At 42.0% G+C, this 20,538-nt stretch overlaps 1 protein-coding gene across 1 annotated transcript; it reads right to left on the reverse strand.

The window, feature by feature from the left end:
* Nucleotides 1-11,816: 11,816 nt before the first annotated feature.
* On the reverse strand, nt 11,817-19,223 carry LOC114704081 (receptor-type tyrosine-protein phosphatase mu-like). The gene is made up of 3 exons (XM_037201979.1): nt 19,035-19,223; nt 17,165-17,339; nt 11,817-12,372 (listed from the first exon to the last, which is right to left on the reverse strand). Exons 2-3 carry the CDS (start codon nt 17,220-17,222, stop codon nt 12,053-12,055), a joined length of 378 nt encoding a protein of 125 aa, XP_037057874.1. The 5' UTR covers nt 17,223-17,339; nt 19,035-19,223; the 3' UTR covers nt 11,817-12,052.
* Nucleotides 19,224-20,538: the final 1,315 nt, after the last annotated feature.

The following is a 20,538-nucleotide window of genomic DNA, read 5'->3' on the forward strand; positions in this document are numbered from 1 at the left end:
ACCTTTTCTGCACATAAGTTGATTTTTGCGGGGATGCCACCGCAGGAAATGGAACCATTCTCAAGCATCCCACTAGTCTTTAGCCCACACACATCACACTGTAGTTGTTCCTCAGTGAGGGAAGAATTATCATGGTGCCTCCACAGGAAGCTGTTAGAAGATAACCACTAGAAAACATCTGGTCCAGTAGGGCTCTACCCGAGGGAGATACCAAGTACAGCTTGCAAGAGCTCTGTGATTTTCTCCAGCATCACAGAAACAGATCACAGGGTTCAGCCCCAGGCTACCCATTGGCCATCCCCAGCTCCTCTTAATTTTTTCCCTACCCCTCAGTTTCTTCTATGTTACATAGGAAGCAGTCTCCTGAGGCTTTAAGAGCAGCATGGAGGAAGCTCAGTAGTAGTGAACCTTCATGCTCATTCTGCAGACACAGGGGGTCTATGGTCTTGCAGAGAACTGACTGGCCTTTCTAGTGTCATGAGAATAACCGCCCTGTGCCCTGTCTGTCTACACCTGTTCAAAGAGCACTCAAACCTCTTCTATAGAATCTCTAGAGTTTGTTCTTTCTACCACCACACTGACCACGCCTCTGGGTGCAGATGCAAGAAAATATTAAGTCACCGAAAGTGGTAGTTGTAAATCTCTGGTAAAGAAATAGCTGTCAGGAAGGGTTTGGTCCATCCCACATCCTGAATCTTGTCCTGGCCTGCATACACGGTGTGATGTCATCCAAAGCAAAAAAAATGTTTACATCTGCACACTAATAGAGAAGTTTCTTCTAATGCTCTTTTAATGTTGATTATTTTAAAAGGCTCTTAATGGTTTAATGTGTTACAAATGCATTAAAAACATGTTGCCCTTTGGCAGAGCCATTTAAGAATTAGAACACCTTTAATTTTTTTTTTCCCTAGCAAATAAACTTAAATTAAAAATAAATTCTGTTCTGTTCAATTAGGTCATTGGCCTTTATCTGTCCTGTACAACAGCCTAATTAAAGCAGCTCTTACCTGCCTCCAAATTCCATGGGTCAGGAATGCAGGCCTCAACACACCCTGGAATGGGGGTGACAACTGATAATTGACAAAAGATCTAGCTCGTCTTCATTTAAGGAGATCAAACTGAGGTTTGCAGGGGCTTAACGGAAAATCAGTTTTCCTCCCTCAAGGGAGGACTAAGGACGGTGAGCAAATCCAAGCAGAGGGAGGCCAATGGCAGGACAGCAAAGGAGAATTTGCGCTCCTCCTGTTGGAGGCCCGCTATTACTTGTTTCATTTATGCCCATCCAATTCATGTGTATTTAAAAAGAGTCATTCTAGTGTCAGGAAAACACAGGAAATTCTATCTCAAAACCAGCATTACCAAATCTCATGATGTTTAGAGGCGGTCCAGTACAGGAGAAGGTGCAGCACATGAAGCATGTGGAGCAAAACCTAGATTGGGCTCCCAAGTTGTAGTAAGAGCTAAACTCCCGCTGTTGGAATGCAGAGCCCGACCCTGAAGGGACTCTGCCCTCTGGCTTGTGGTTGGTTCATTAGAGGTCATGTCAAGGACGCGAGACAACTATACAAACACATATATTCAGGCACAAGGGGACAACTGCCGTTGTGACAGTCAAAGAAGAGGCTTAACCACACAGCATCTTAGGCTGGGCACTTCCTTCCCACAGGCCGAAGCAAAGGACTTCCCACAGTTGACCCGCTCAGCGCTTTGTGTCACTGATGGTGTATGTATGTAGTCAGGATATAGGGTGCTATGTTACCAAGGAAATGAATTTTAATGTTATGAGTCAAAAGTTCTTATTGCAATTCGATAAAAACCAAGTCTATATAAGGAAAAATAACCCATATGGACATCTATGTAAGGAGCATGAAAACTCACATTCCGCTTCTTAGTATAAAATACCAGGTTTATAAAACAAACGCTCTCCTCTTGTATACATCCTCTAAACTCTCCACGAAGATGGAGGTTGTAGGGACATCGCACATGTTAGCACAGCACTCCAGCTTGTGTTTCAACTTCATTCAAACAGCACTTTGTGCTTGACTCCCTGAAATTCATCTAAGTCATGAAGGTGTACTTTCAAATGAAGAATTATCAATTAAAAGCCAAAGTCCGTGCTTAACAATTCAGAATAGTTCATAAAAAAATCCCAAGTGGGGGGAGTGGAGAGTTAAAATCATGATGGTCAGAGGATCTGAAAGGCACAACCAACCCATGTGATGAGGTAGTTACAGCTAGGAACTGTGCTAAGTAGACAAGTCACTTAAGAAGGGACAAATCCTTCCGGACTCCACTTGCACGAGCGTATATAGACTGGTGAGTTCAGAGAGAAAAGGTGGTCTGCAGCGGCTGTTCAGGGCCAGTGTGGATGTTCTGTGAGCAAGTGCTGTATGAGATGAAATTGTCCTTGTGACTGGTTGAGTAGTAGATTCAACACCACCAAAGTGGACATTAGACCAGTGAAGGTGACAAGTGTTGCGTTTTGTGTATTTGACTGCCATGAAGAAGAAAAGCAGCCCCCTTCCCCTGTCTTTACACTATTTATCACTACCTGATGTTGTGTTTTGACTACATATGAATTTGAACGTGCATGTGTTTACACCATTCCTCCAGTATCCCAAATATATAAACATAAAATCCAAAATCTTTACCCTCTGTGCTGGGCACAATGCCTGGCACATAAAGGAATAAGGGTACTTTTTAAAGTTATAATTATTTGGTTTTCTTCAAATATGTACAGTTATATTAATCCTAAGGACACTTGAGTTCAGCTTTCTTCCATCTCACCAATTATAATTATTCCTTTGTTAATGATCATCCTTCCTTAACTTCTGGGGTGAGTTATTAGCAAGTCACTTAACCACAGTTAGCCAATAACCAGGATACATAAAAAGTGATGTCCCCCAATAAAACACCCACAAAGCCTACTGTGAAAACAGATCTAACAATGTCACCCACTTTACTGTTTTAATTACCTATTACTAAATGGCCTAGGGCAAAAGGGATGCTCCAAATGCTAGGAATATAATATGCTCTAGCAGAAATCACAAACTAAATTTCATTTTGTTTAACTGGATGCTAAAGTAATTTTAATTCTCTGAAGTTATCCAACTATGGCTGAACTGCAGAGCTGGGAAATCACTGGGTATGTAAAATGATCACGAAGCTGGCATCTGTTTGCCTTTGAAAATATAACTCATATAGGTAGGACACTTTATTGTTCTTAAAGAATCTCATAGTTAAGGACAGAACCTGATCTTCAGACATACTTCGGATCTGTGGGCAGGGAACTGGTGTCCCTGTTCATAAATGATAAAGTGGGCAGGAGTCAAGGAACCGGGTGACTAGACATGCTCACACAGAGAGCCTGTGCTTGCACTTGGAAGTAACTACCAGAAATATAAAAGAATCCAATGCTCCACATGATCTCTGCAGAAATCTGACCCAGTGATGACAATGTACCCATGAGCCAGGGGGAGGAGGGTAAGCAGAAAGTGGGGTTCAAGCTAAACACAGTTTGATGGGTGTCACCATGGCGTGACAAGCAGAGCCCAGTGCATCACAGACACTGAAACACAGAGCTTGGCTAAAACAAGTGCCTTCCATGACGACACAGACAGCCTAGGCCACCCTGTGGGCCCTGATGTCAAACAATAGTTCTCAGGTTTTAGACATTTCAAGCAAGTAAAAAAACGTTTCTAAAAGATCTTGGGTAACAAAATCAGGTCCTCAACCTCAAATTCTTTTGAGTGAGAAAGTTAAGGCCTGGCCTAGTGGTGCCAGGAAGCTGAAGCAGGAAGATGGAAAGCTCAAGGCCAGTCTGGGCAACTTAATAAAACTGTGCGTCAGGGTGGAAAGTAGAAACAGAGCAGGCTGTAGAGCACAGTGACAAACACGAACAAGCGGACTCAGTGTCCAGTGTCACACACAGAAGAGTTAGATGGTTGAAACCAATGGCGGTACACGTTGATTGACTGGTTGCTATAGTTACAGCCCTGTTCTAGGCAGCTGCTCTGCATCGGAACTCGATGGCTTGGCAGTGAGGCTGTAGGATCTGTACCATGGTCATCTGTTTTGTAGCTGCACAGAGTACCGTGGCTTTCCTCTGACTACAGGTCTAGCTGCAGCACAGTCAGCTCAGACACAGGCAGATGACAACTAATGACGCTGGCCGTGGTGTCCACTCGGATTGTGGATTCACCCACAGAGTGGCGTGCTCACGCAAAATTCGGGTAGTGAATCCAGAGGAAGAGACAGCCTTCAAATGCTATCCCTGTGGTCATACTAAAATGTAACCATGCCACCCCCACCTCGAGCTTTAGGACAGGTCACTACAGAGCTTCACCAGTGTTTCAGAGCTTGACAAGCATGATTATGGAGGTCTTGGGCAAGGATAAAATCAAAATGAAATTGGAAGATCTTCAGGATGGAAACAGATGACGGATCATTTCTGAGACAGAGAGTGAGGAACAGATGAATCACAGAATCTTCAGTTTGGTGAAATCTTCAAGGTCAGGCCAGCTCTGTCATTTTTTCAACATCCAAATCACATTCTACGAGACAAGGTTAGCTAAACAAATCAGCCCCCAGAAATCCCCTGTGACATAGTCCCAGCCCACCGTGTAAGGTACCTTGTCTTGTTATCCTTTCTTCACAATCAAGCAAGGTTGCGTATGTAACCTGTGGGATCTTGGCTGGTCTCCCTTGGGCATTAGTGCCTTTGGGCTGTGATTTTGAAAATGCAGAGTTCAGAAACAAATGCAATTTAATTATTGGGAGCCCAACCCCACTGTATAAAATGCTGTCACCTCCTGCAATATCAGTGTTTTGTTTTCATAGTACAACCTGAGATTATACTTTTTGTTATTTGTTTGTTTGTTTTTTTCCTGAGGAAGTCAAAGCTTTTCAACGGTGGTTCTCAATCTTGGATCACAGCCCTTTAGGGGTCAAATGACCCTTTCACAGGGGTCACCTAAGACCATTGGAAAACACAGATATTTACTTTATGATTCAGCACAGTAGCAAAATTATGGTTATGAAGTAACATCGAAAATAATTTCATGGTTGAGGGTCACACGAATGAGGAACTGTATTAAAGGGTTGCAGCATTAGGAAGGCTGAGAACCACTGCTCTACAGGATGATTCACTCAGATGGCGTAGATGGTACTAAAGGCTCACATTCACCTCCACCACATCCGAGGAGCCTCTTCATATGAGCTTCTGTTCTACCTTGCTCAGATTCTACATGAAATGTCCTTCCATGCCTTCCATTCCTCACACTGTCAGTTCCATCCCCAAGCTGTTCCAGGCGTTTTCCAGACACTGCTGGGGCAGGCTGAGGGTCCATGGTTTTAGAAGGTCTGTGACTCTTTATAAATGCCGTTAAGTGCTCACAAGCCATGCGGATGCTACCGTGGGCCAATATCTAGCTTTCAGTCTGTAATTGCAGCACCTGCCTTTTCCCCCTCCTCTGTCTCTTTCCACAACGCCACACAGATTACCCACAGCCTTCGCCAGTCTAAATTGCACATTTGCTCAAAGGCCCCAGGTCAAGAAATGGGTGAGCTGTCTTTCGTCTTGCAGCAAAGAGTCTTGTGACATTTCAATTTCTTCCCCCACCTAACATGCTCCTCTCTTATTTCTAACTTTAACTCTCTCACCTAACATACTTCCCTATATTTCTAAGGTCGACTCACTCAATTGCAGCCTTTTTCAGAAACATTCTCTGCCAGTGCATGATGCACGGGGAACACACACACGGGGCAGAGCTTCCCTTGCAGGAACAAGCAGGGCGGATGAGGTTGCTTGTTGTTGAATCTTCCTGCTCAGCTGAGGATTGAATTCATTTAGGGACTGTGCTAGCATGCAAATACCAGTTGAAAACGGGTTTTCAACTATGCAAAGGGACTGCCAAATATTGTAAAAGAGGCCCTGTCTCTTTGAAAGCTATACATTTACACACCCCGCAGAGCTGTCAGAAGGCTTCCTGAAAAAAATATAGCATGCGTTAATAATCAAGATAAACACATGCAGAGATGTGTCAATAGATGAAATACTCTGGTACAACACCAAGAGGGGAAAAAAATGAGATCTGGAATGCTATGTGGGTGGGGCTGTGATGGGAATGAGGCAGATCAGGTGCCCTCTCCCACCTTAAGGAGAGGCAAATAATATGTTGTGTGCCCCAAACAGATCTGCTTAAAATAATGCTGAAGTTATTTCTTACGGAGCACACTTGGAGGTGGACAGAGTCTTATGAGGGATTCTGCAATCCCGCATGAGGAACAGGGGTTCTGCTCTGGATACTTCAGAAGACACACGTCAAACAAGTAACAGCTCTGAAAGCAAGCCTGATTTTGAAAACTGGTATCAGCAAATATAAAATAGTATGATTCCTTGAGGTCTAACACTGTCCTGTTTTCTGCCTTCCTTCTCCTACCGTATCTTTTCTACCTCCCCTCCACCCAGTTAGATGCCCTGGTGTCCTATTTCCTACTCATATTACCTGTATCCTGCTAATCCCCTCAAAGCTCCTTTTCCCATGTTCTTTATACTCTTCTGGTTTCTGTGGTTACTCCATGGTATTTACTTACATTTGAGGATTTAGAGCTAGGAACTGCAGATGAGAAAACATGGCTGGCGTTCACTTTTCTTCCTCTCTCATATGATCAGTTCTAGTTTCATCCATTTTACTTTCATTTTTTCCTTACAGCTGAATAATATTCCTTGTAGCCACATGTTCATCATCTGTTCATCTTGTGGTTTTAGACTGCTCCATTTCCTAGCTGCTTGCATAGAGCTATGCACTGGGCATGCAGACCATGATTGGTGTCCATGTGTCCACATGCCAAGGACTGGTATAGATGTTCATGTGATGGGTCCTTTGGCATGCCAAGAAGTGGTATACAGCAGGGATGTGTGATGTCGTTTGGGCACATGCCAGAGTGTTATAGCGCGGGTCTGTGACAGTTCTCTTTCTGACATGTAGAGGATTCTCTGTCTCCAGTGGCTGCACCAATTCTCTCTAGTGAATGAGTGAACAGTGAGGAAGGGTTGCTCTCCCCCCGCCCCCATCCATCTGCTGTTGTTGTTTGTTTGGTCCGAGCCATGCTGGTTGGGTGGAGTGAAATCTCAATGTTGCTTTAATTTGCTCTTCTCTGATGGGTAAGGTGATGAATACTCCTTGTTGTATTTCTTAGCCATTTCTCTTTCTTCTATGGATAACTGCCAGTTCATTTTAAAAAATTGAGTTTACTCTTTTTTTTGAGGTTTTTTTTTTTTTTTTTTTTTGGTATATTCAAGATGTTAATCCCTTGTCAGTTATGTAGCTGGCAAGGATTATCTCCCATTCTGTAGGTTTCTTCTTCATCCAACTGATTGTTTTCCTAGCTGTACAGAAGCTTTTTAGTTATACTAGGTCTCAATTGGTTGGCCTTAATTCCTTGGTCAGTAGTGTCCTGTTCACAAGCCCCTTCTTACACCTATATCTTGTAGGGCACTGCCTACAAGATGATTTTTCTCTAGCACATTTGGTGTTTCAGGTTTCAAATCGAAGTCTTTGATCTAACTGAATCTTATATTTGTGGAGGATGATAGATATGGATCTAACTTCACGCTTCTGCGGGTGGATATCCAGTTTCCCTAGCTCTGTTTGTTGAAGATCCTGTCTTCCCTCCAGTGGTTTTTGCCTTCTTCAACTATCAGATTGAGCACCTATGTGTGGGTCTTCTATTGGTGAAATTATTTGGCCACTCCACATAGTTAAAAGGATATTTATTTAATGGCGTAACTCACAAATTAACTGATAGGTAGGTCGCAGGGTCTGGGAAAGGTGTATCGCAGTCCAGCGGTTCTCTGGAGCTCTACACAGTCCACCTCCACCATTCAGCGTTCAGGCACAGAGAGCACACCGAGAGCACTGCCCGATCAGCTCTCGGGTCTCCAGGTGCCTCCCCTGGCCCCCGCTTCGTAGGCGTGACAGTTGCCAGAGTCTCAATGGGGGTAGGAACTTCCAGATCCAAGCTGGAATGGCTACCCACTACAGTCTTCTGTTGTATTCCATTGATCTATATGTCTCTTTTTGTGCTGGTACCATATTGACCTTATTATTAGAGTTCTATAATATTTCTTGAAGTCTGGAAAAACAATCCCTCCAGTATTATTTTTTGCTCAAGGTTGCTTTGGCTATACAGGACCTTTTCTGCTTTCATAAGAACTTTAGGATTTTTTTTCTATTTCTGTAAAGAATGTTGTGGGTATTTTGATTAGGAGTGCATTCAATTTGTAAATGGCTTTTGGTGATATGGTCATTTTCCTAATATCAATTCCATCTGAATGAACACATGATGGCTTTCCATTTTCTAGTTTTGAACGGCTGGTCATAGTAGTCTAAGTAACTCCCCAAATACTACAGATTATCAGTAGTCTTTGTTTGCCTCTCAGGGAATTGCAAAGACCCACAGATTTAGGACACATGAATTGGGTGCTCCAGCTGGATCTGACCCCAAGGCCCTTTCCTGTGGTCTAGCTTTTATGGTTTCAGAAAATACTATGCAAGGTGCCAAGAGGGGGAAACAATTAAACAGGTCTACCAGGTGCAACACCTGGGAACCATAACAATCACCAGCATGGAAAGATAGCTATGCAGGTGCCAAGGCTTGGCACCCAAAAGTCAGCGGCAAGCGACAGCTGTCTAAAGGGCCCGTTTAGCTGGAGGAAAACCATGCCTGGTGCTAGAGACCTAGCCAGCTTTGGGTCTAATGAGCATGGACTTTAGAGAAGAATCCACTACCACCACTTTGCTAGACCAGCACAATTCCCTACCACATTCTAAATCTTATCCTTATATCCACAGATAAAAGTAGCTACCACCTCCCATCAAAGAATCCCCTCTTCACAGTAAATGGAGAACATCACAAAAACACACACACAACTCTGGATACAAAGCAGAGGTCAATGGATTGGTGGGGAGCCCAGTCCTCCATGGATACATCTATTTTACAGAAACTGAATCTATACTGAGGGAACATTCTGGAAGAGAGGGTAGAAGAATTGTTAAGATCCAGAATGCCAGGTAGTCTGGTTTTAATCAGTCTCTCTTAGACATGACCACATAAACCAGACTGGGACAACTGCAGCAGCAATTGACATGCTAATATGGAGAAGAGCAATTTTCATGGCATTTCAGCCCTAGAAAAAACCACAAGAAACAAATGACTGTTGGGAAAGGGAAAGTTAGCTTCTCTCAAGAGTAAGATCCAGACTGGTTTCCCAGTGTAGAGTGGTCAGCCGTGAAATCATATACACATATACACCAGAAATGGACCTAGCAAGTGTTACAAATATAAACTATATACATACAAAAATAGATACACATATATGTATATATAATATAGTGTATATATATAATATAGTATGTATGTGTATATATATGTATATATATACTAGTGCATCACATACAAAAGGAAAAGAGACTCTAACTTAAGAATGGGGGGGCCTTGGAGAAGTTGGAGGGAGAGGTTGGAGGAAAGAAAGAGATGTATGTGATAAAATTACACTTCAATTAAAAACATTAAAATTAATAAAAATTATAGAAGTGTGAAAGCATGTCACCACTTCTGTGAATTATTAAAATATCACTTGTACTGCTATTGACAATGCTATACAAAGCTAATCTTTCAATGAGAGCATGTGATATGATGAACATTTCACAAAAATAAAATCCTTCACTAGAGTAAGTGACTGGGATGGTAAGGTGTAGACAAGGGAGAGAAGTTGAGAAAGAATTAGGAAACTTAGACCCAGTGGCCGAGCCTACGGTGGCACTTGTCTGGACCAACGGTTCCTATTTCGGCACAGAGGCTGGAAGGAGTCGGGTGGGAACAGGAGTTGTACAGAATACTCAGAAGCAGAACCTATTACAGCGGGCCCATAACTGAGCCAACAGATGAAATCCTAGGCAGAGAAATGAGCCTCGTCTCTTCCCTAATACAAATCGCCTTTCTTTTTCGAGACAAAGTCTCACCATGTAGCCCTGTCTGGCTGGAATTTACTATGTTTAAGAGGCTGCTCTCAAACTCACAGAGATGTATGTGCTTACTACCTCTGCCTCCCTCCTGAGTGCTGGGATTAAAAGCCTGCGCCACTATGAATTCTTAAAGAAAAAAAATTCCTGTGAGTCCTGCCATAATATGGTAGTGTTATCCACGTTATCCAACTGTTAAAGTTCACTGATTTCATGGGACTGAGGGGACAGCTCCATTGGTAAAATGCTTGTTACACAAGCATGATGACCCAGGTTTGGTCCCCATACCTACTTAAAAACAGGGATGATAAAAGGGTACTTGTAATCCCAGAGATAGGGAGACAGAGATGGAATATCTGTGGCTCACTGGCCAGCCAGCCTAGCCTAACTGGCGAGATCCAGGTCCCAGTGGGAGATACCGACTCAAAACTCAAGATGGAAGATTTCTGAGGAAGGATATCCTAGATAGATTCCACATGTACACACACATACATCTGCATACACAAACTACATATACACACCTGTGTCCACACAAACATACAAACAACTGTGTAAATACAAACACACATACAACTGCATATACACACAATTGTACACACATACAACTGTGTACACATACAACCGTACATAGCACTGTATACACACACAATTGCATACACATACAACCGTACATAGCACTGTATACACACACATGCATACACATACAACTGTATATACCACTGTATACACACACAATTGTATACACATACAACTGTACACACATACAACTGCATACACACAACTATACATACACAACTGCACTTATACACAACTGTATACACATAACTATACATACACAACTCTGCACATATACAACTACATACACAACTGTACACACAACTATACACATACAACTATACACATACACAAACACACACATTAACCTCTACTATGAGCAGATAGTCAGATGGCATATAGTCCTCACTGGGCTTTTGTGGGGTCACTGCCTCTATGACCCCAAAGAGAAGGAAATCCTGGGATGATTGTCAGAGCACTTGATAACCCTTTCCCACCACGTACAATATCTAATGGAATGTAAATACTATGCAATTAGAGCTAGATTCCATTGTTGAGGGATGGTTGAGCAGAAAACGTTTGTTCTCGTTTACCATAGATATAATTTCTATTTGAATACTTGAGATCCAAGGCTCACTGAATCTATGACTGTGGAATCCATGAAAGCGCCCACTGGCCTTTGAAAACTCAGGAGAGAAATGAAGCATCCATACTGTCCTCTTACCTGAGGCTGTCTAAAGCACTAGGTAAGTGTATCAAACTCCGTGGGCTCTCCTCCTCTCAGCACACAATTCAATACAAGGCTTCATGTCCACTGTGAAAGAGCTCTGTGAGATCCCCATAAGCATTTTCCTTCCTCCCAGACAGTCACCACTCAGAAACAACTCTTGACTTGTAAGGGATCCTTCTGATTTCCATAAAATCAGCCTTATTCTCTGTAACTTGCAGAATAACTTGGGCACAACTAACTCTTTGTGATCCAAGAGCCTAGAGGCTGCACACAGTCCACAGTAACTTTTCATGTTATAAAGAGGTTCCTGGTTACTGGCCAGCCACCATGCCTCACGTACCCATCAATAAAAACAGCTTTCAAGCTCTAGGAGAGAATCTCATTCCACAGCACTGCCCTTTGGTGATGAGGACATTAGATACCAAACATAAAACAGAGGACTGGAAGAAGAGTCTGACCCATTAGCAACATCATTGAAGTAGCCTCCGTGAGCCTTAGACCATTCCAGTATCAATTATGTGATACCCAAAGCAAGATGTAAATTAAGAACAAGAAAAGGAGTTAGAGACAGGTTGAAAGAGAGAAGATCTTGAGGTCATGGGCCCTATAGTTCAGTGGTAACTTATGATTCATCTTAAGGAGTATTTTTATCCTCACATGGGATGCAGGCAGGGCTGTAGGAAGAGTGTGATTCAACTGTGGGATCCAATACTGACACCAACACCAAGGGAGACCATGACCATCAGTCGAATGTCTCCTGGTACTCACCGGCACACTTGGTTCTTGTTCTCAGAGCTGGCCCAGGAGATCCAGTGCCACCCTCCCCTGGTCTGGTGAGAAGCACACTGATCTCATATTCTGTGTCTGGGTCAAGGTGCCCAATTTTGTAACTCGTGGAATCCACTGGCTGCCGATCATTCCAGCTCCCACTGGCTGTGCAGTACTCGACCTCACGGGCCACAATGGGTCCATCCCCATTGATGGAGTTGGCGTTGAGCTGTATCCACAGGTAGGTTGCTCCAACAGAGGCAAGCTGCGGTGGAGCAATGGGAACAGGTGGTTCTGCAGACAAACCAGAGAGTTAACTTTCAGGTATTTTTGTATTCAGCTGATAAAGAGCCAAACAAGCATCCATGGTGACAGAGTAGAAGTTATTAAAAATTAAGTATTGAACTGATGAGAGGGACTTTGTGCTGTTTAGTGTATGTACAATGGTAATGACTTAAATGAAGTTCAAACTTACCTTTTCAAAAACTAATGAGGGGGCTAGAGAGATGGCTCAGTGTTTAAGAGCACTTGTTAATCTTACAGAGGACGTGGATTTGGCTCCAAGTATACATATTGTGTCTCACAACCATCTATATATACCAGATCCAGGAGATCTGGGGATCTAATGCCTTCTGATCTTCTGTGGTGCCCATATACACATGCAAGAAAACCACTGACACACATATAATAAATAAATCTTAAAAAATAAAAAGAACAAAGCTAACTTGAGCTCAGCACCTGTATTCTCAGCTACTTGGGAAAGAGACAGGAGGCTCACTTGAACTTGAAAGTTCAAAACCAATCAAGGCAAAACAAGACCCTGTCTTGGGAGAAAGAACAAAAACAAGGTATGGTTGTGGGTCAGTCGGGAGAAAGCCTACCTAACATGCAAGAGGCCCTAGGTTTGACCCCAGCACTTCAGAGTGGCTGTAGTGGAGCATACCTGTAATTTCAACACTCTGGAGCCAGAGGTAAGAGCATCAGAAGTACAATGTAATCTTCAGAGACTATACAGTGAGTGTGAGGCTAGCCTGGACTACATGAGTTACTATCTAAAAACAACAAAGCAACCACCTAACTTGTCCAAGCGAGTATGCCCATGATTGGTCTTAAGACACAATACATAAGCACATTTACCATCAAACTTTTTTTTTTTTTTCTTTTCAACTAAAGTCACAACTGAAGCTCTCTTGAGAAGCAGTATTTAACAGCAGGACATATTCCACTGTCAGCCTTCTTGTTGAGATTCCTTGCAACATCATCAAAGCATTGGGGGTTTCTAATCATTAAATTGAGTTGGCACATTGCCTGTTACCCCAGCATGTGGGATTCGTGGATGCAGAAGGAGCATGGGTCAAGACTAGCCTTGGCTACTTAGGGAATTCAAAGCCACATTCCCTCATGTTTATATCTGCCATCCTTTCAAAAGCAAGAAGTTTATCTCTTCCAAAATCCATTTCTGAGGTGACTCATTTTCTTCAAGGATGTCACAATGGGCTCAGCTAAGTGGCGGAGAACTGAACATTCAGATTATAAAGTTGATTGCCTGTTATCCACAAGGTTGCTCCGGTATGAGTTTTACTAAAGCCGTGTAGCAAAGGATGCTCAGAATCAAAGAAAAACACTACACCCAGCTTGATAAATATCAAAGAAATCAATAGCAAACACTCCCTATAACTGAAGTCTCTTGCATGGAAGCTGATTCTTTTTCTCATTATTGTCTAAGAATGTGGAGACCGGCCATTTTTCCTATAAATTACCTCCCACTGTTATTAATTAGATGCCAGTTGAATGACCTTCCAGGAACCAAATGAAGGAATTCTGCATGCCATTGACTCTCTAAGTGGTATCCCACATGATGGATGAGATCATACAAAAAAAAAAATCACATATTTTGTCCTGAAAAGAGCTATCATCCAAGAAAAACATAAACGCTAGTGTTTTCTACAGGGTAGGTTGTACTTTTTTGGTGTTTGTCTTCTTATGTCCTTGTCCTTACTACTGAAATAGGGGAGTATACTGACTTGCTTGCTACAGCTTTCCCTAACCTCTCAGAGGGCAGGCACGACCAATGGATGGCAACAGCCTTGCTTCCTGCTGAACAAGATTCATAGGAAAGCTAGTATCATCGCGGGTGTGTAAGTGAGGTCACAGCAGGCCAATCCTTAGATACCACTCCCTGGCAAGAAACCAACATCAGTTCTTTGCTTTCTGTGGAGAAAGAATGTTTTGGCTCTTTTCTATATCCCAATGTGATAAAGTCACATTGACTATAAGATAGCTCATTAGAATAAGTCCCACCAAGACCTCATATTTTGAGTGAATTTTTAGATAAGGGGCTACAAATGTGATGTAAATGTACTAAAATATTTAATTTTTATTTTGAGACAATGTCTTGCTAAGTCACCCAGACAGGTCTTGACCTTTGTGATCCACTGCCATTAGCCTCCACAATAATCGGAATACAGGCCTTTTGCTGCTAGACCAGACTAAAATATTTCATAATAAACATAAAGAGATCCCACAAAAATGAAGTCTAAATCAAACCAGGAATGAGAACTTGTGGCTATAAACACTCTACATAGCTTTAAGTGCTGCACCTGAGAATGACTGATGTACAGATGTCAGTATCACATTTAATTATATGTAACATACATATACAATTCATATATATGTAAAATATATATTTCACATAAATCCAAGACATTGTGTATATCACACAAAATGTTTTCTAAAGCCATGGTACCCCATGTGCACACAGCCATGGTGAAAGGACCTGGGCTTCACATAAGGAATTGATCCCCCACCAGCACCTTAATGTCCTCTTAAGGGGATTTATAGTCTTTAGACTTTGGTTTCCCCATCTGTTAAACATTAGCAGCCCAAAGATTATTAGGGTATCCAGTTACATGTAAGTTGTCTGAAATTATTACTATGTGTTTTAAATTAACTTTTTTTTTTTCAAAAAAGTAACATCATTGAAGTAGTAGAATCCAGTATATTATCCCTGATTTTTGTGCCTGACCTGGTGGCCAAAGGTCTGTACCATTGGTTGCTAGAGAGGCAGAAATGGGCCAATTGCAGGTTCAAATCAAGCCTGGGCAACTGAAGTCTCCATGGTTATCAATAAATATGGTCATAGACACATAAACCGAGAAGGAGACAAATCTTATGCCAGAGCCCCACACAGCAGCTGTTGACAGCTTTGGCACAGTGCAGTGGTGCTAAACAGGGGTAGCACAGCTTGTCAATCAGACAGGGAACCCAAGTGCTGCAAAAGCAGAATGAGAACTCCTTCCTTCCTTCCGTCTATGCCTTTTCTGGCAGACTAGAATATTCCCTGTTACTTCTAACTCTCAACAAGTTAACTTTCTCAAAGAGGTGATTTTTTTTTTTTAAAGAAAGTGCCACATTTGCAATGGATGGGAATAACAAAGCAGGTGCCTTCATCACGTGGACCCTGGATGACTCCAGGGCAGCGACTCTAACCCAGACAAGGGGAGGTCATCTTAGAGAAGTGCACTGAGATGGGCATTAATAGTAACAGAAAAATGAAGAGTACAGGGAACAGAGAGAGGCAGGGAGAAGGAGGAGGAGGAAGGAGGAAGAAGGAAGGAGGAGGAGGAGGAAGGAGGAGGAGGAAGAGGAGACCTCGGCTGGGAGCACCCAGGCCATTTCATTCACACTGAGAAGTCTGATTTCTATACTATGATTCCTTGACTCTCTAGAGAGCCTTCAACAGGGTATGGTCTGTGGAATGCTGATGAATTTTAGTTCCGTTATGAATCTTAAGTTTGAACTCAAAATTTCATCCAGGCAGCTTAATTAAATGTTACTGCACATAAAAAAAAAATGCAATGTGGCAAAATAAATGATTCAAGTAAATATTTAGTGTGTTCTCCCTTCTGCTACACATCTATCAGTGCTATGGTGAGTGACCGTCAAGGTAGAATCACTGATAGGCCAGTATCCCCATTGGGGTCTGATACCACCATCAGCTTCCTCTGCACACATATGTGCATTCTGCCATTGAACTTCCCATTGGTCCTAACATTAAGTAACATTATTCTACCTATTTCACATTCAAGGCAATAGATGAAGATAGGTGGCACATCCATGGCCTCTTCTTAGCTTATTGTGGGATGCAAAGCTTCTTTGAAACCGGCTGCAAAGACAGGTATGCTGCTAATAGGAACAGTCTACCATGTTCATAATCTACACTCAAGGAATGCAAAACAAACATGTAAATATAAGGCACAGGCTTGAGGAAGGGGCTCGGTGGTATAACACGTGAATCTGATGTTTCAACCCTACCACCAAAATATTGAAAAATAAAATAAATAAAATATGAGATATTATTTGTCTCCCTGGAGTAAAACAGGGATGGCCTGTCAGAGTTGTCTAAAATGCCAGCATGGTGCACATGCAAGTTCAAATTATTCTATCTGGCACCAAAAATCGCATTAGTAGCTTGATGGATAAACTCCTCTGCCCACAAAAAATGCATTAAATGAGCTCAAGGAAAATTATTTCCCTTCCGTTTTTTACCTCTCATCTGCCACCTTCTTGAATATAATGACTCAATTTTCCAGTCACACGGAATGTAGTAATAGAGCCTAACCGGGACATTATGAATGCTAAGACAGTGTTATCAATAAGCTTCCATGATATAGCAGGGCCTTTTTATACAGACACTGCTTCATTTTATTAACCATCTTGCTATCGTAAACATCCTGCCTGGTGAATATTTGCATTTTAAGTGATTTTCTATCAGAAAAAAAAAATTTATCCCTTAAAAAAAATTTATAGGTTGTAATCTGTATCCACAGAACCGGCAGAAATCCTGGCTGAGAACATAGCCACTGCTCTGTGTGCTCCTAAACCAACATCAATCATATACATTTTTCAAAAACACTGCTCACATGCAAAATTTGTACTTAAAATGCAATCCATCAATGCAGCCTATTACCAAACTACTATTCAGAAACAGACAGGATAAGTTTGAGCATAAACAAATCATGAACAAACAACTATGTGAGCATCTATTTTAATAGACTATTTGAGGGCATGGAAATGCATTAAATACCTTTAACAACCAATTCTGCGTAGTTTGATACCCCAACACCGCCTTCCGTGCGAATCATGCAGCGGTACTTCCCAGCATCTCTCTTGGTCGTGTTGACAACATTAAATGAGGCTATGAATCTTCTGGAACTAGTCACTTTTATTTCCTTCAAAGGAGCGTCTCGAACATCAATGCCCTGTGTCATGGAGGGTGGAAAGGACAGAGAGAAGCAATATCAGTGGTCATTATCAGGACAGTCAGACACCTGATGGCAATTATCAATGTCATATTCATGCAAATTCTGGCTCATGTGTTTATTCCCATGGGCAGATGTTCTGTAAGAGACAGTAGTTCTGCCCCATCAACAAAACAAAGATCAAGCCTCCAAAATTAAGTGTGTAGAAATGTGTTGCTTGTATCTTTTAAATATATTAAGTTAAATGAACTGAGCAGGAGAGAAAGATGTTCAAAACCTTTTAAAAAAAAAACCAAAACTTTGCTTTCTACAAATATTTGGTTCTTCATAACACCTTATCCTATATTCTTATTTTTCATTAGAAAACAAAATTAAGTCACCAGCCATCCTATTACTAACCCAATTTCTCTATAAGCAACCAAACAATTACCAAGAATAGCATTAAAATCTACATCAGGTTTCATCACCATCCTCAGTGATGGACCCAGAGAACTAACCCAAGTTTTATGATGTTTTTCCCATGGACACAAAAGCCACAGAAGTGGATGCTTGATAAATATCTGCTTCTAAAATATATCGAGGGAGAAGTCTTTCTGTATGTTCTGTATGTCCATGAAGCTGCTTCTATTGTGGGGAAGTGTTGTGCTTTGTTTTGTTTTGTTTAATTATCCTTATACATCAAGTCAACCTTTTATTTATACACTCTTAGAAATCCAACCATTGTAAGAGATGAAAGCAAAAAAGGACATGGGCAGATTCAGTTCTGTATATTTAATAAGTCCTGGGAAGCCGGCTGTCTTCTCTATTCAACATTAGTAGAAAATAAGAGCCCGAGATCAAGGGTTATGTACGATGCCAATGTCCATTATTCATCCACAAGCCATGCTTGGGGTGCCAAGATGCCAAGATTACTGAGTCATACAGCCAGGGTCGAAATGCTGGACCACAGGTAGACATCCACCAATGATGGCCTGAGAGGTGAAGGGAAAGACCTGGTGGCTGGCAGAAGTCACCAAGGGGATTGGCTGCAGATCCTGTGGACTGGAGCGAGTGATAGGAGTATGGAGACTAAATCAGAAAATAACTGGACAAAGGATAATTGAGGGAAGACCATTCTCGTCACACAAAAACAGTAAGGGAAGCCCGAGATCATTAGAAAGACTGGCCGATGTGACAATAACAAGAGGAAGTTGGATGTGAAGTTATATTAAAGTGTTTTCAAATATTAAAATGTTTTCATTTATAGAAATACAAGGCTATACAACAATGAAGTCCATCTGTGTGGTTCAGTGACTTACACCATACAAATAAACAAACAAAACAGCATTTCTCTATGATACTTTGGGACAGTCAGTCTTAAGCAAATGTGAGTTTACGGTTAAGCCTAACTTAGGTGCTGATCAAAATGTCATTATTAAAAGTGATGCACCTTTGCAGGGCTCCACTTTCCTTACCCAAAAAGAGAGGATTCAATTCACTCTCAGGGCTACCGTGAGACATGCAAGGACACTGACAGAATGACTGGCATCGCACATCCCCATCCGAGCTTTGACAAAATGAGCAGTGGCCTCTAGGGAAAACAAAAGCTGGCAGCATGTCAGAACCCCACCTTTGTTCTGACACACTGGCGACAACAGTGTGCAGAAACCATGGGCTTGCGGATACTGAAGCACAGAAGGAAACAGACTCACTCACCCAGTCACTAGAAAACCACAGGGCCCCCACATGTTAGGTGCTGCTGTAAAACACACAGGATGGAGGAACAGTGTTCCCAGAGCAGGCAGCTCCCCCAAAGACGGGGGCTGAGCTACATGCTCTGTGCATCCTCCTAGGCAGCTCCCGCTTGGACAAGGAGAGAGCAGTCAGGAGTGCTGCATTAACAGAGTTCCTGCTACTTGGAAGGAAACGTCAGGAGTGGGGAAGAAGAGTTCCACCCACATTGTTTTTGGCATTGGCTATAAAAGCAGTTTTGTTTATACTTTAGAAAGTAATACATCAAAATATAAACTCTCGTATGTCTCAATTTGTGTGTTTTACTAAGTTTAAAACCTTGTCTAACCAATTGCACCAGATTATTAAAAAAACAAAAAACAAAAAAAGAATCCAACAAGATTTAGCATTAACAATACATCCAAGAGGAAGCAATCCTCTCTGAATTCCATACATTTAATCTCTGGTAAAACCTCATCATCAAATTTTGCTAACAGAAGAGACCTGATACTTACAGCCGTTAAAACTGGAATGTTTCATTTTACATACAGAAAAGAAAATCTAACTTTTTTTCATGAGCTTAATAGCAAACCTTATTGAAAGACTAACTGTGCATTTGTTCTATTTATTAACAGTGTTGACAACTAAAGACCAGGGGATTGTTCACTCTTTTATTTACTTAAGTATATGCCCACAAGAATAAGCTTTAAAAAAAAAATACTTCTATTTATTTACTTTTCACTTCAATAACAGTCACACAATACTGTTCATAACAGAGGCACACTGATCCCTGACCACAGCCCAAGGCTGTACTGTGGGTGCCAAGGGAAGGCCCCTCCTTCTGCATTAATATTTCTGCTGGAGAAGCAGCCCTTGGGAGGCACTCTTCCTTCATGCCATAGTGTTACTCTGTAAAACGCAGAGCTCCACAGTGTGAGCGACACACAAGGCCTATGTATCCACGAACTCTCAGGAAGGTTTCTTTAAACAAAGACTCCAAATACTTAACCACACAGAAAAATTCAGCTTATTTATGAGGAATGACACAGGGTCAGGGAAGCCCAAATCAATGAGCATCATTTCTGTTCTAGATCCACACAGGCAACCAAACTACATACCTTACTCAGATAGGCGGCCTTCCTCTTGCTATTTGCAATGTACAGTACACTGTTGTGACTCCTTTTGACTAAAGGGTATTTCAGAGGTTCTGGGTGCCTCTCAGCTAACAATCTCACACAACTCATCAGGAATATGGTTGGCAGGATGGGGCCTCTGATAGCATCTATATTCCTATCTGTAGTGGGAATTCACTCCACCCATAACTTTGGGCTATCTGGCCTGATAGAGGCGGTGCTTCTTATCTGCCTATATGACCACTTAAAAGGGAGGAGAAAGGGGCCATGCTGTCTTGGGTGGTGAAGACTGGATCAGGCGTCATGAAGCAGTCTGTGATCAGTCTCTAGCGTTCCAAGGACTCTGCAACTGGATT

Source organism: Peromyscus leucopus, unplaced genomic scaffold (genome assembly GCF_004664715.2).
Source record: "Peromyscus leucopus breed LL Stock unplaced genomic scaffold, UCI_PerLeu_2.1 scaffold_631, whole genome shotgun sequence".
Lineage (NCBI taxonomy): Eukaryota > Metazoa > Chordata > Mammalia > Rodentia > Cricetidae > Peromyscus > Peromyscus leucopus.

Bases quoted from the DNA above. Each gene is read 5' to 3' on its own strand.
- LOC114704081 (XM_037201979.1), bottom strand. From the start codon at position 17,222: ATGATTCGCACGGAAGGCGGTGTTGGGGTATCAAACTACGCAGAATTG. The intron at 12,373-17,164 runs GTATTTAATGCA...GTTTGTCTGCAG, and splicing joins CGCAGAATTGGTTGTTAAAG to AACCACCTGTTCCCATTGCT.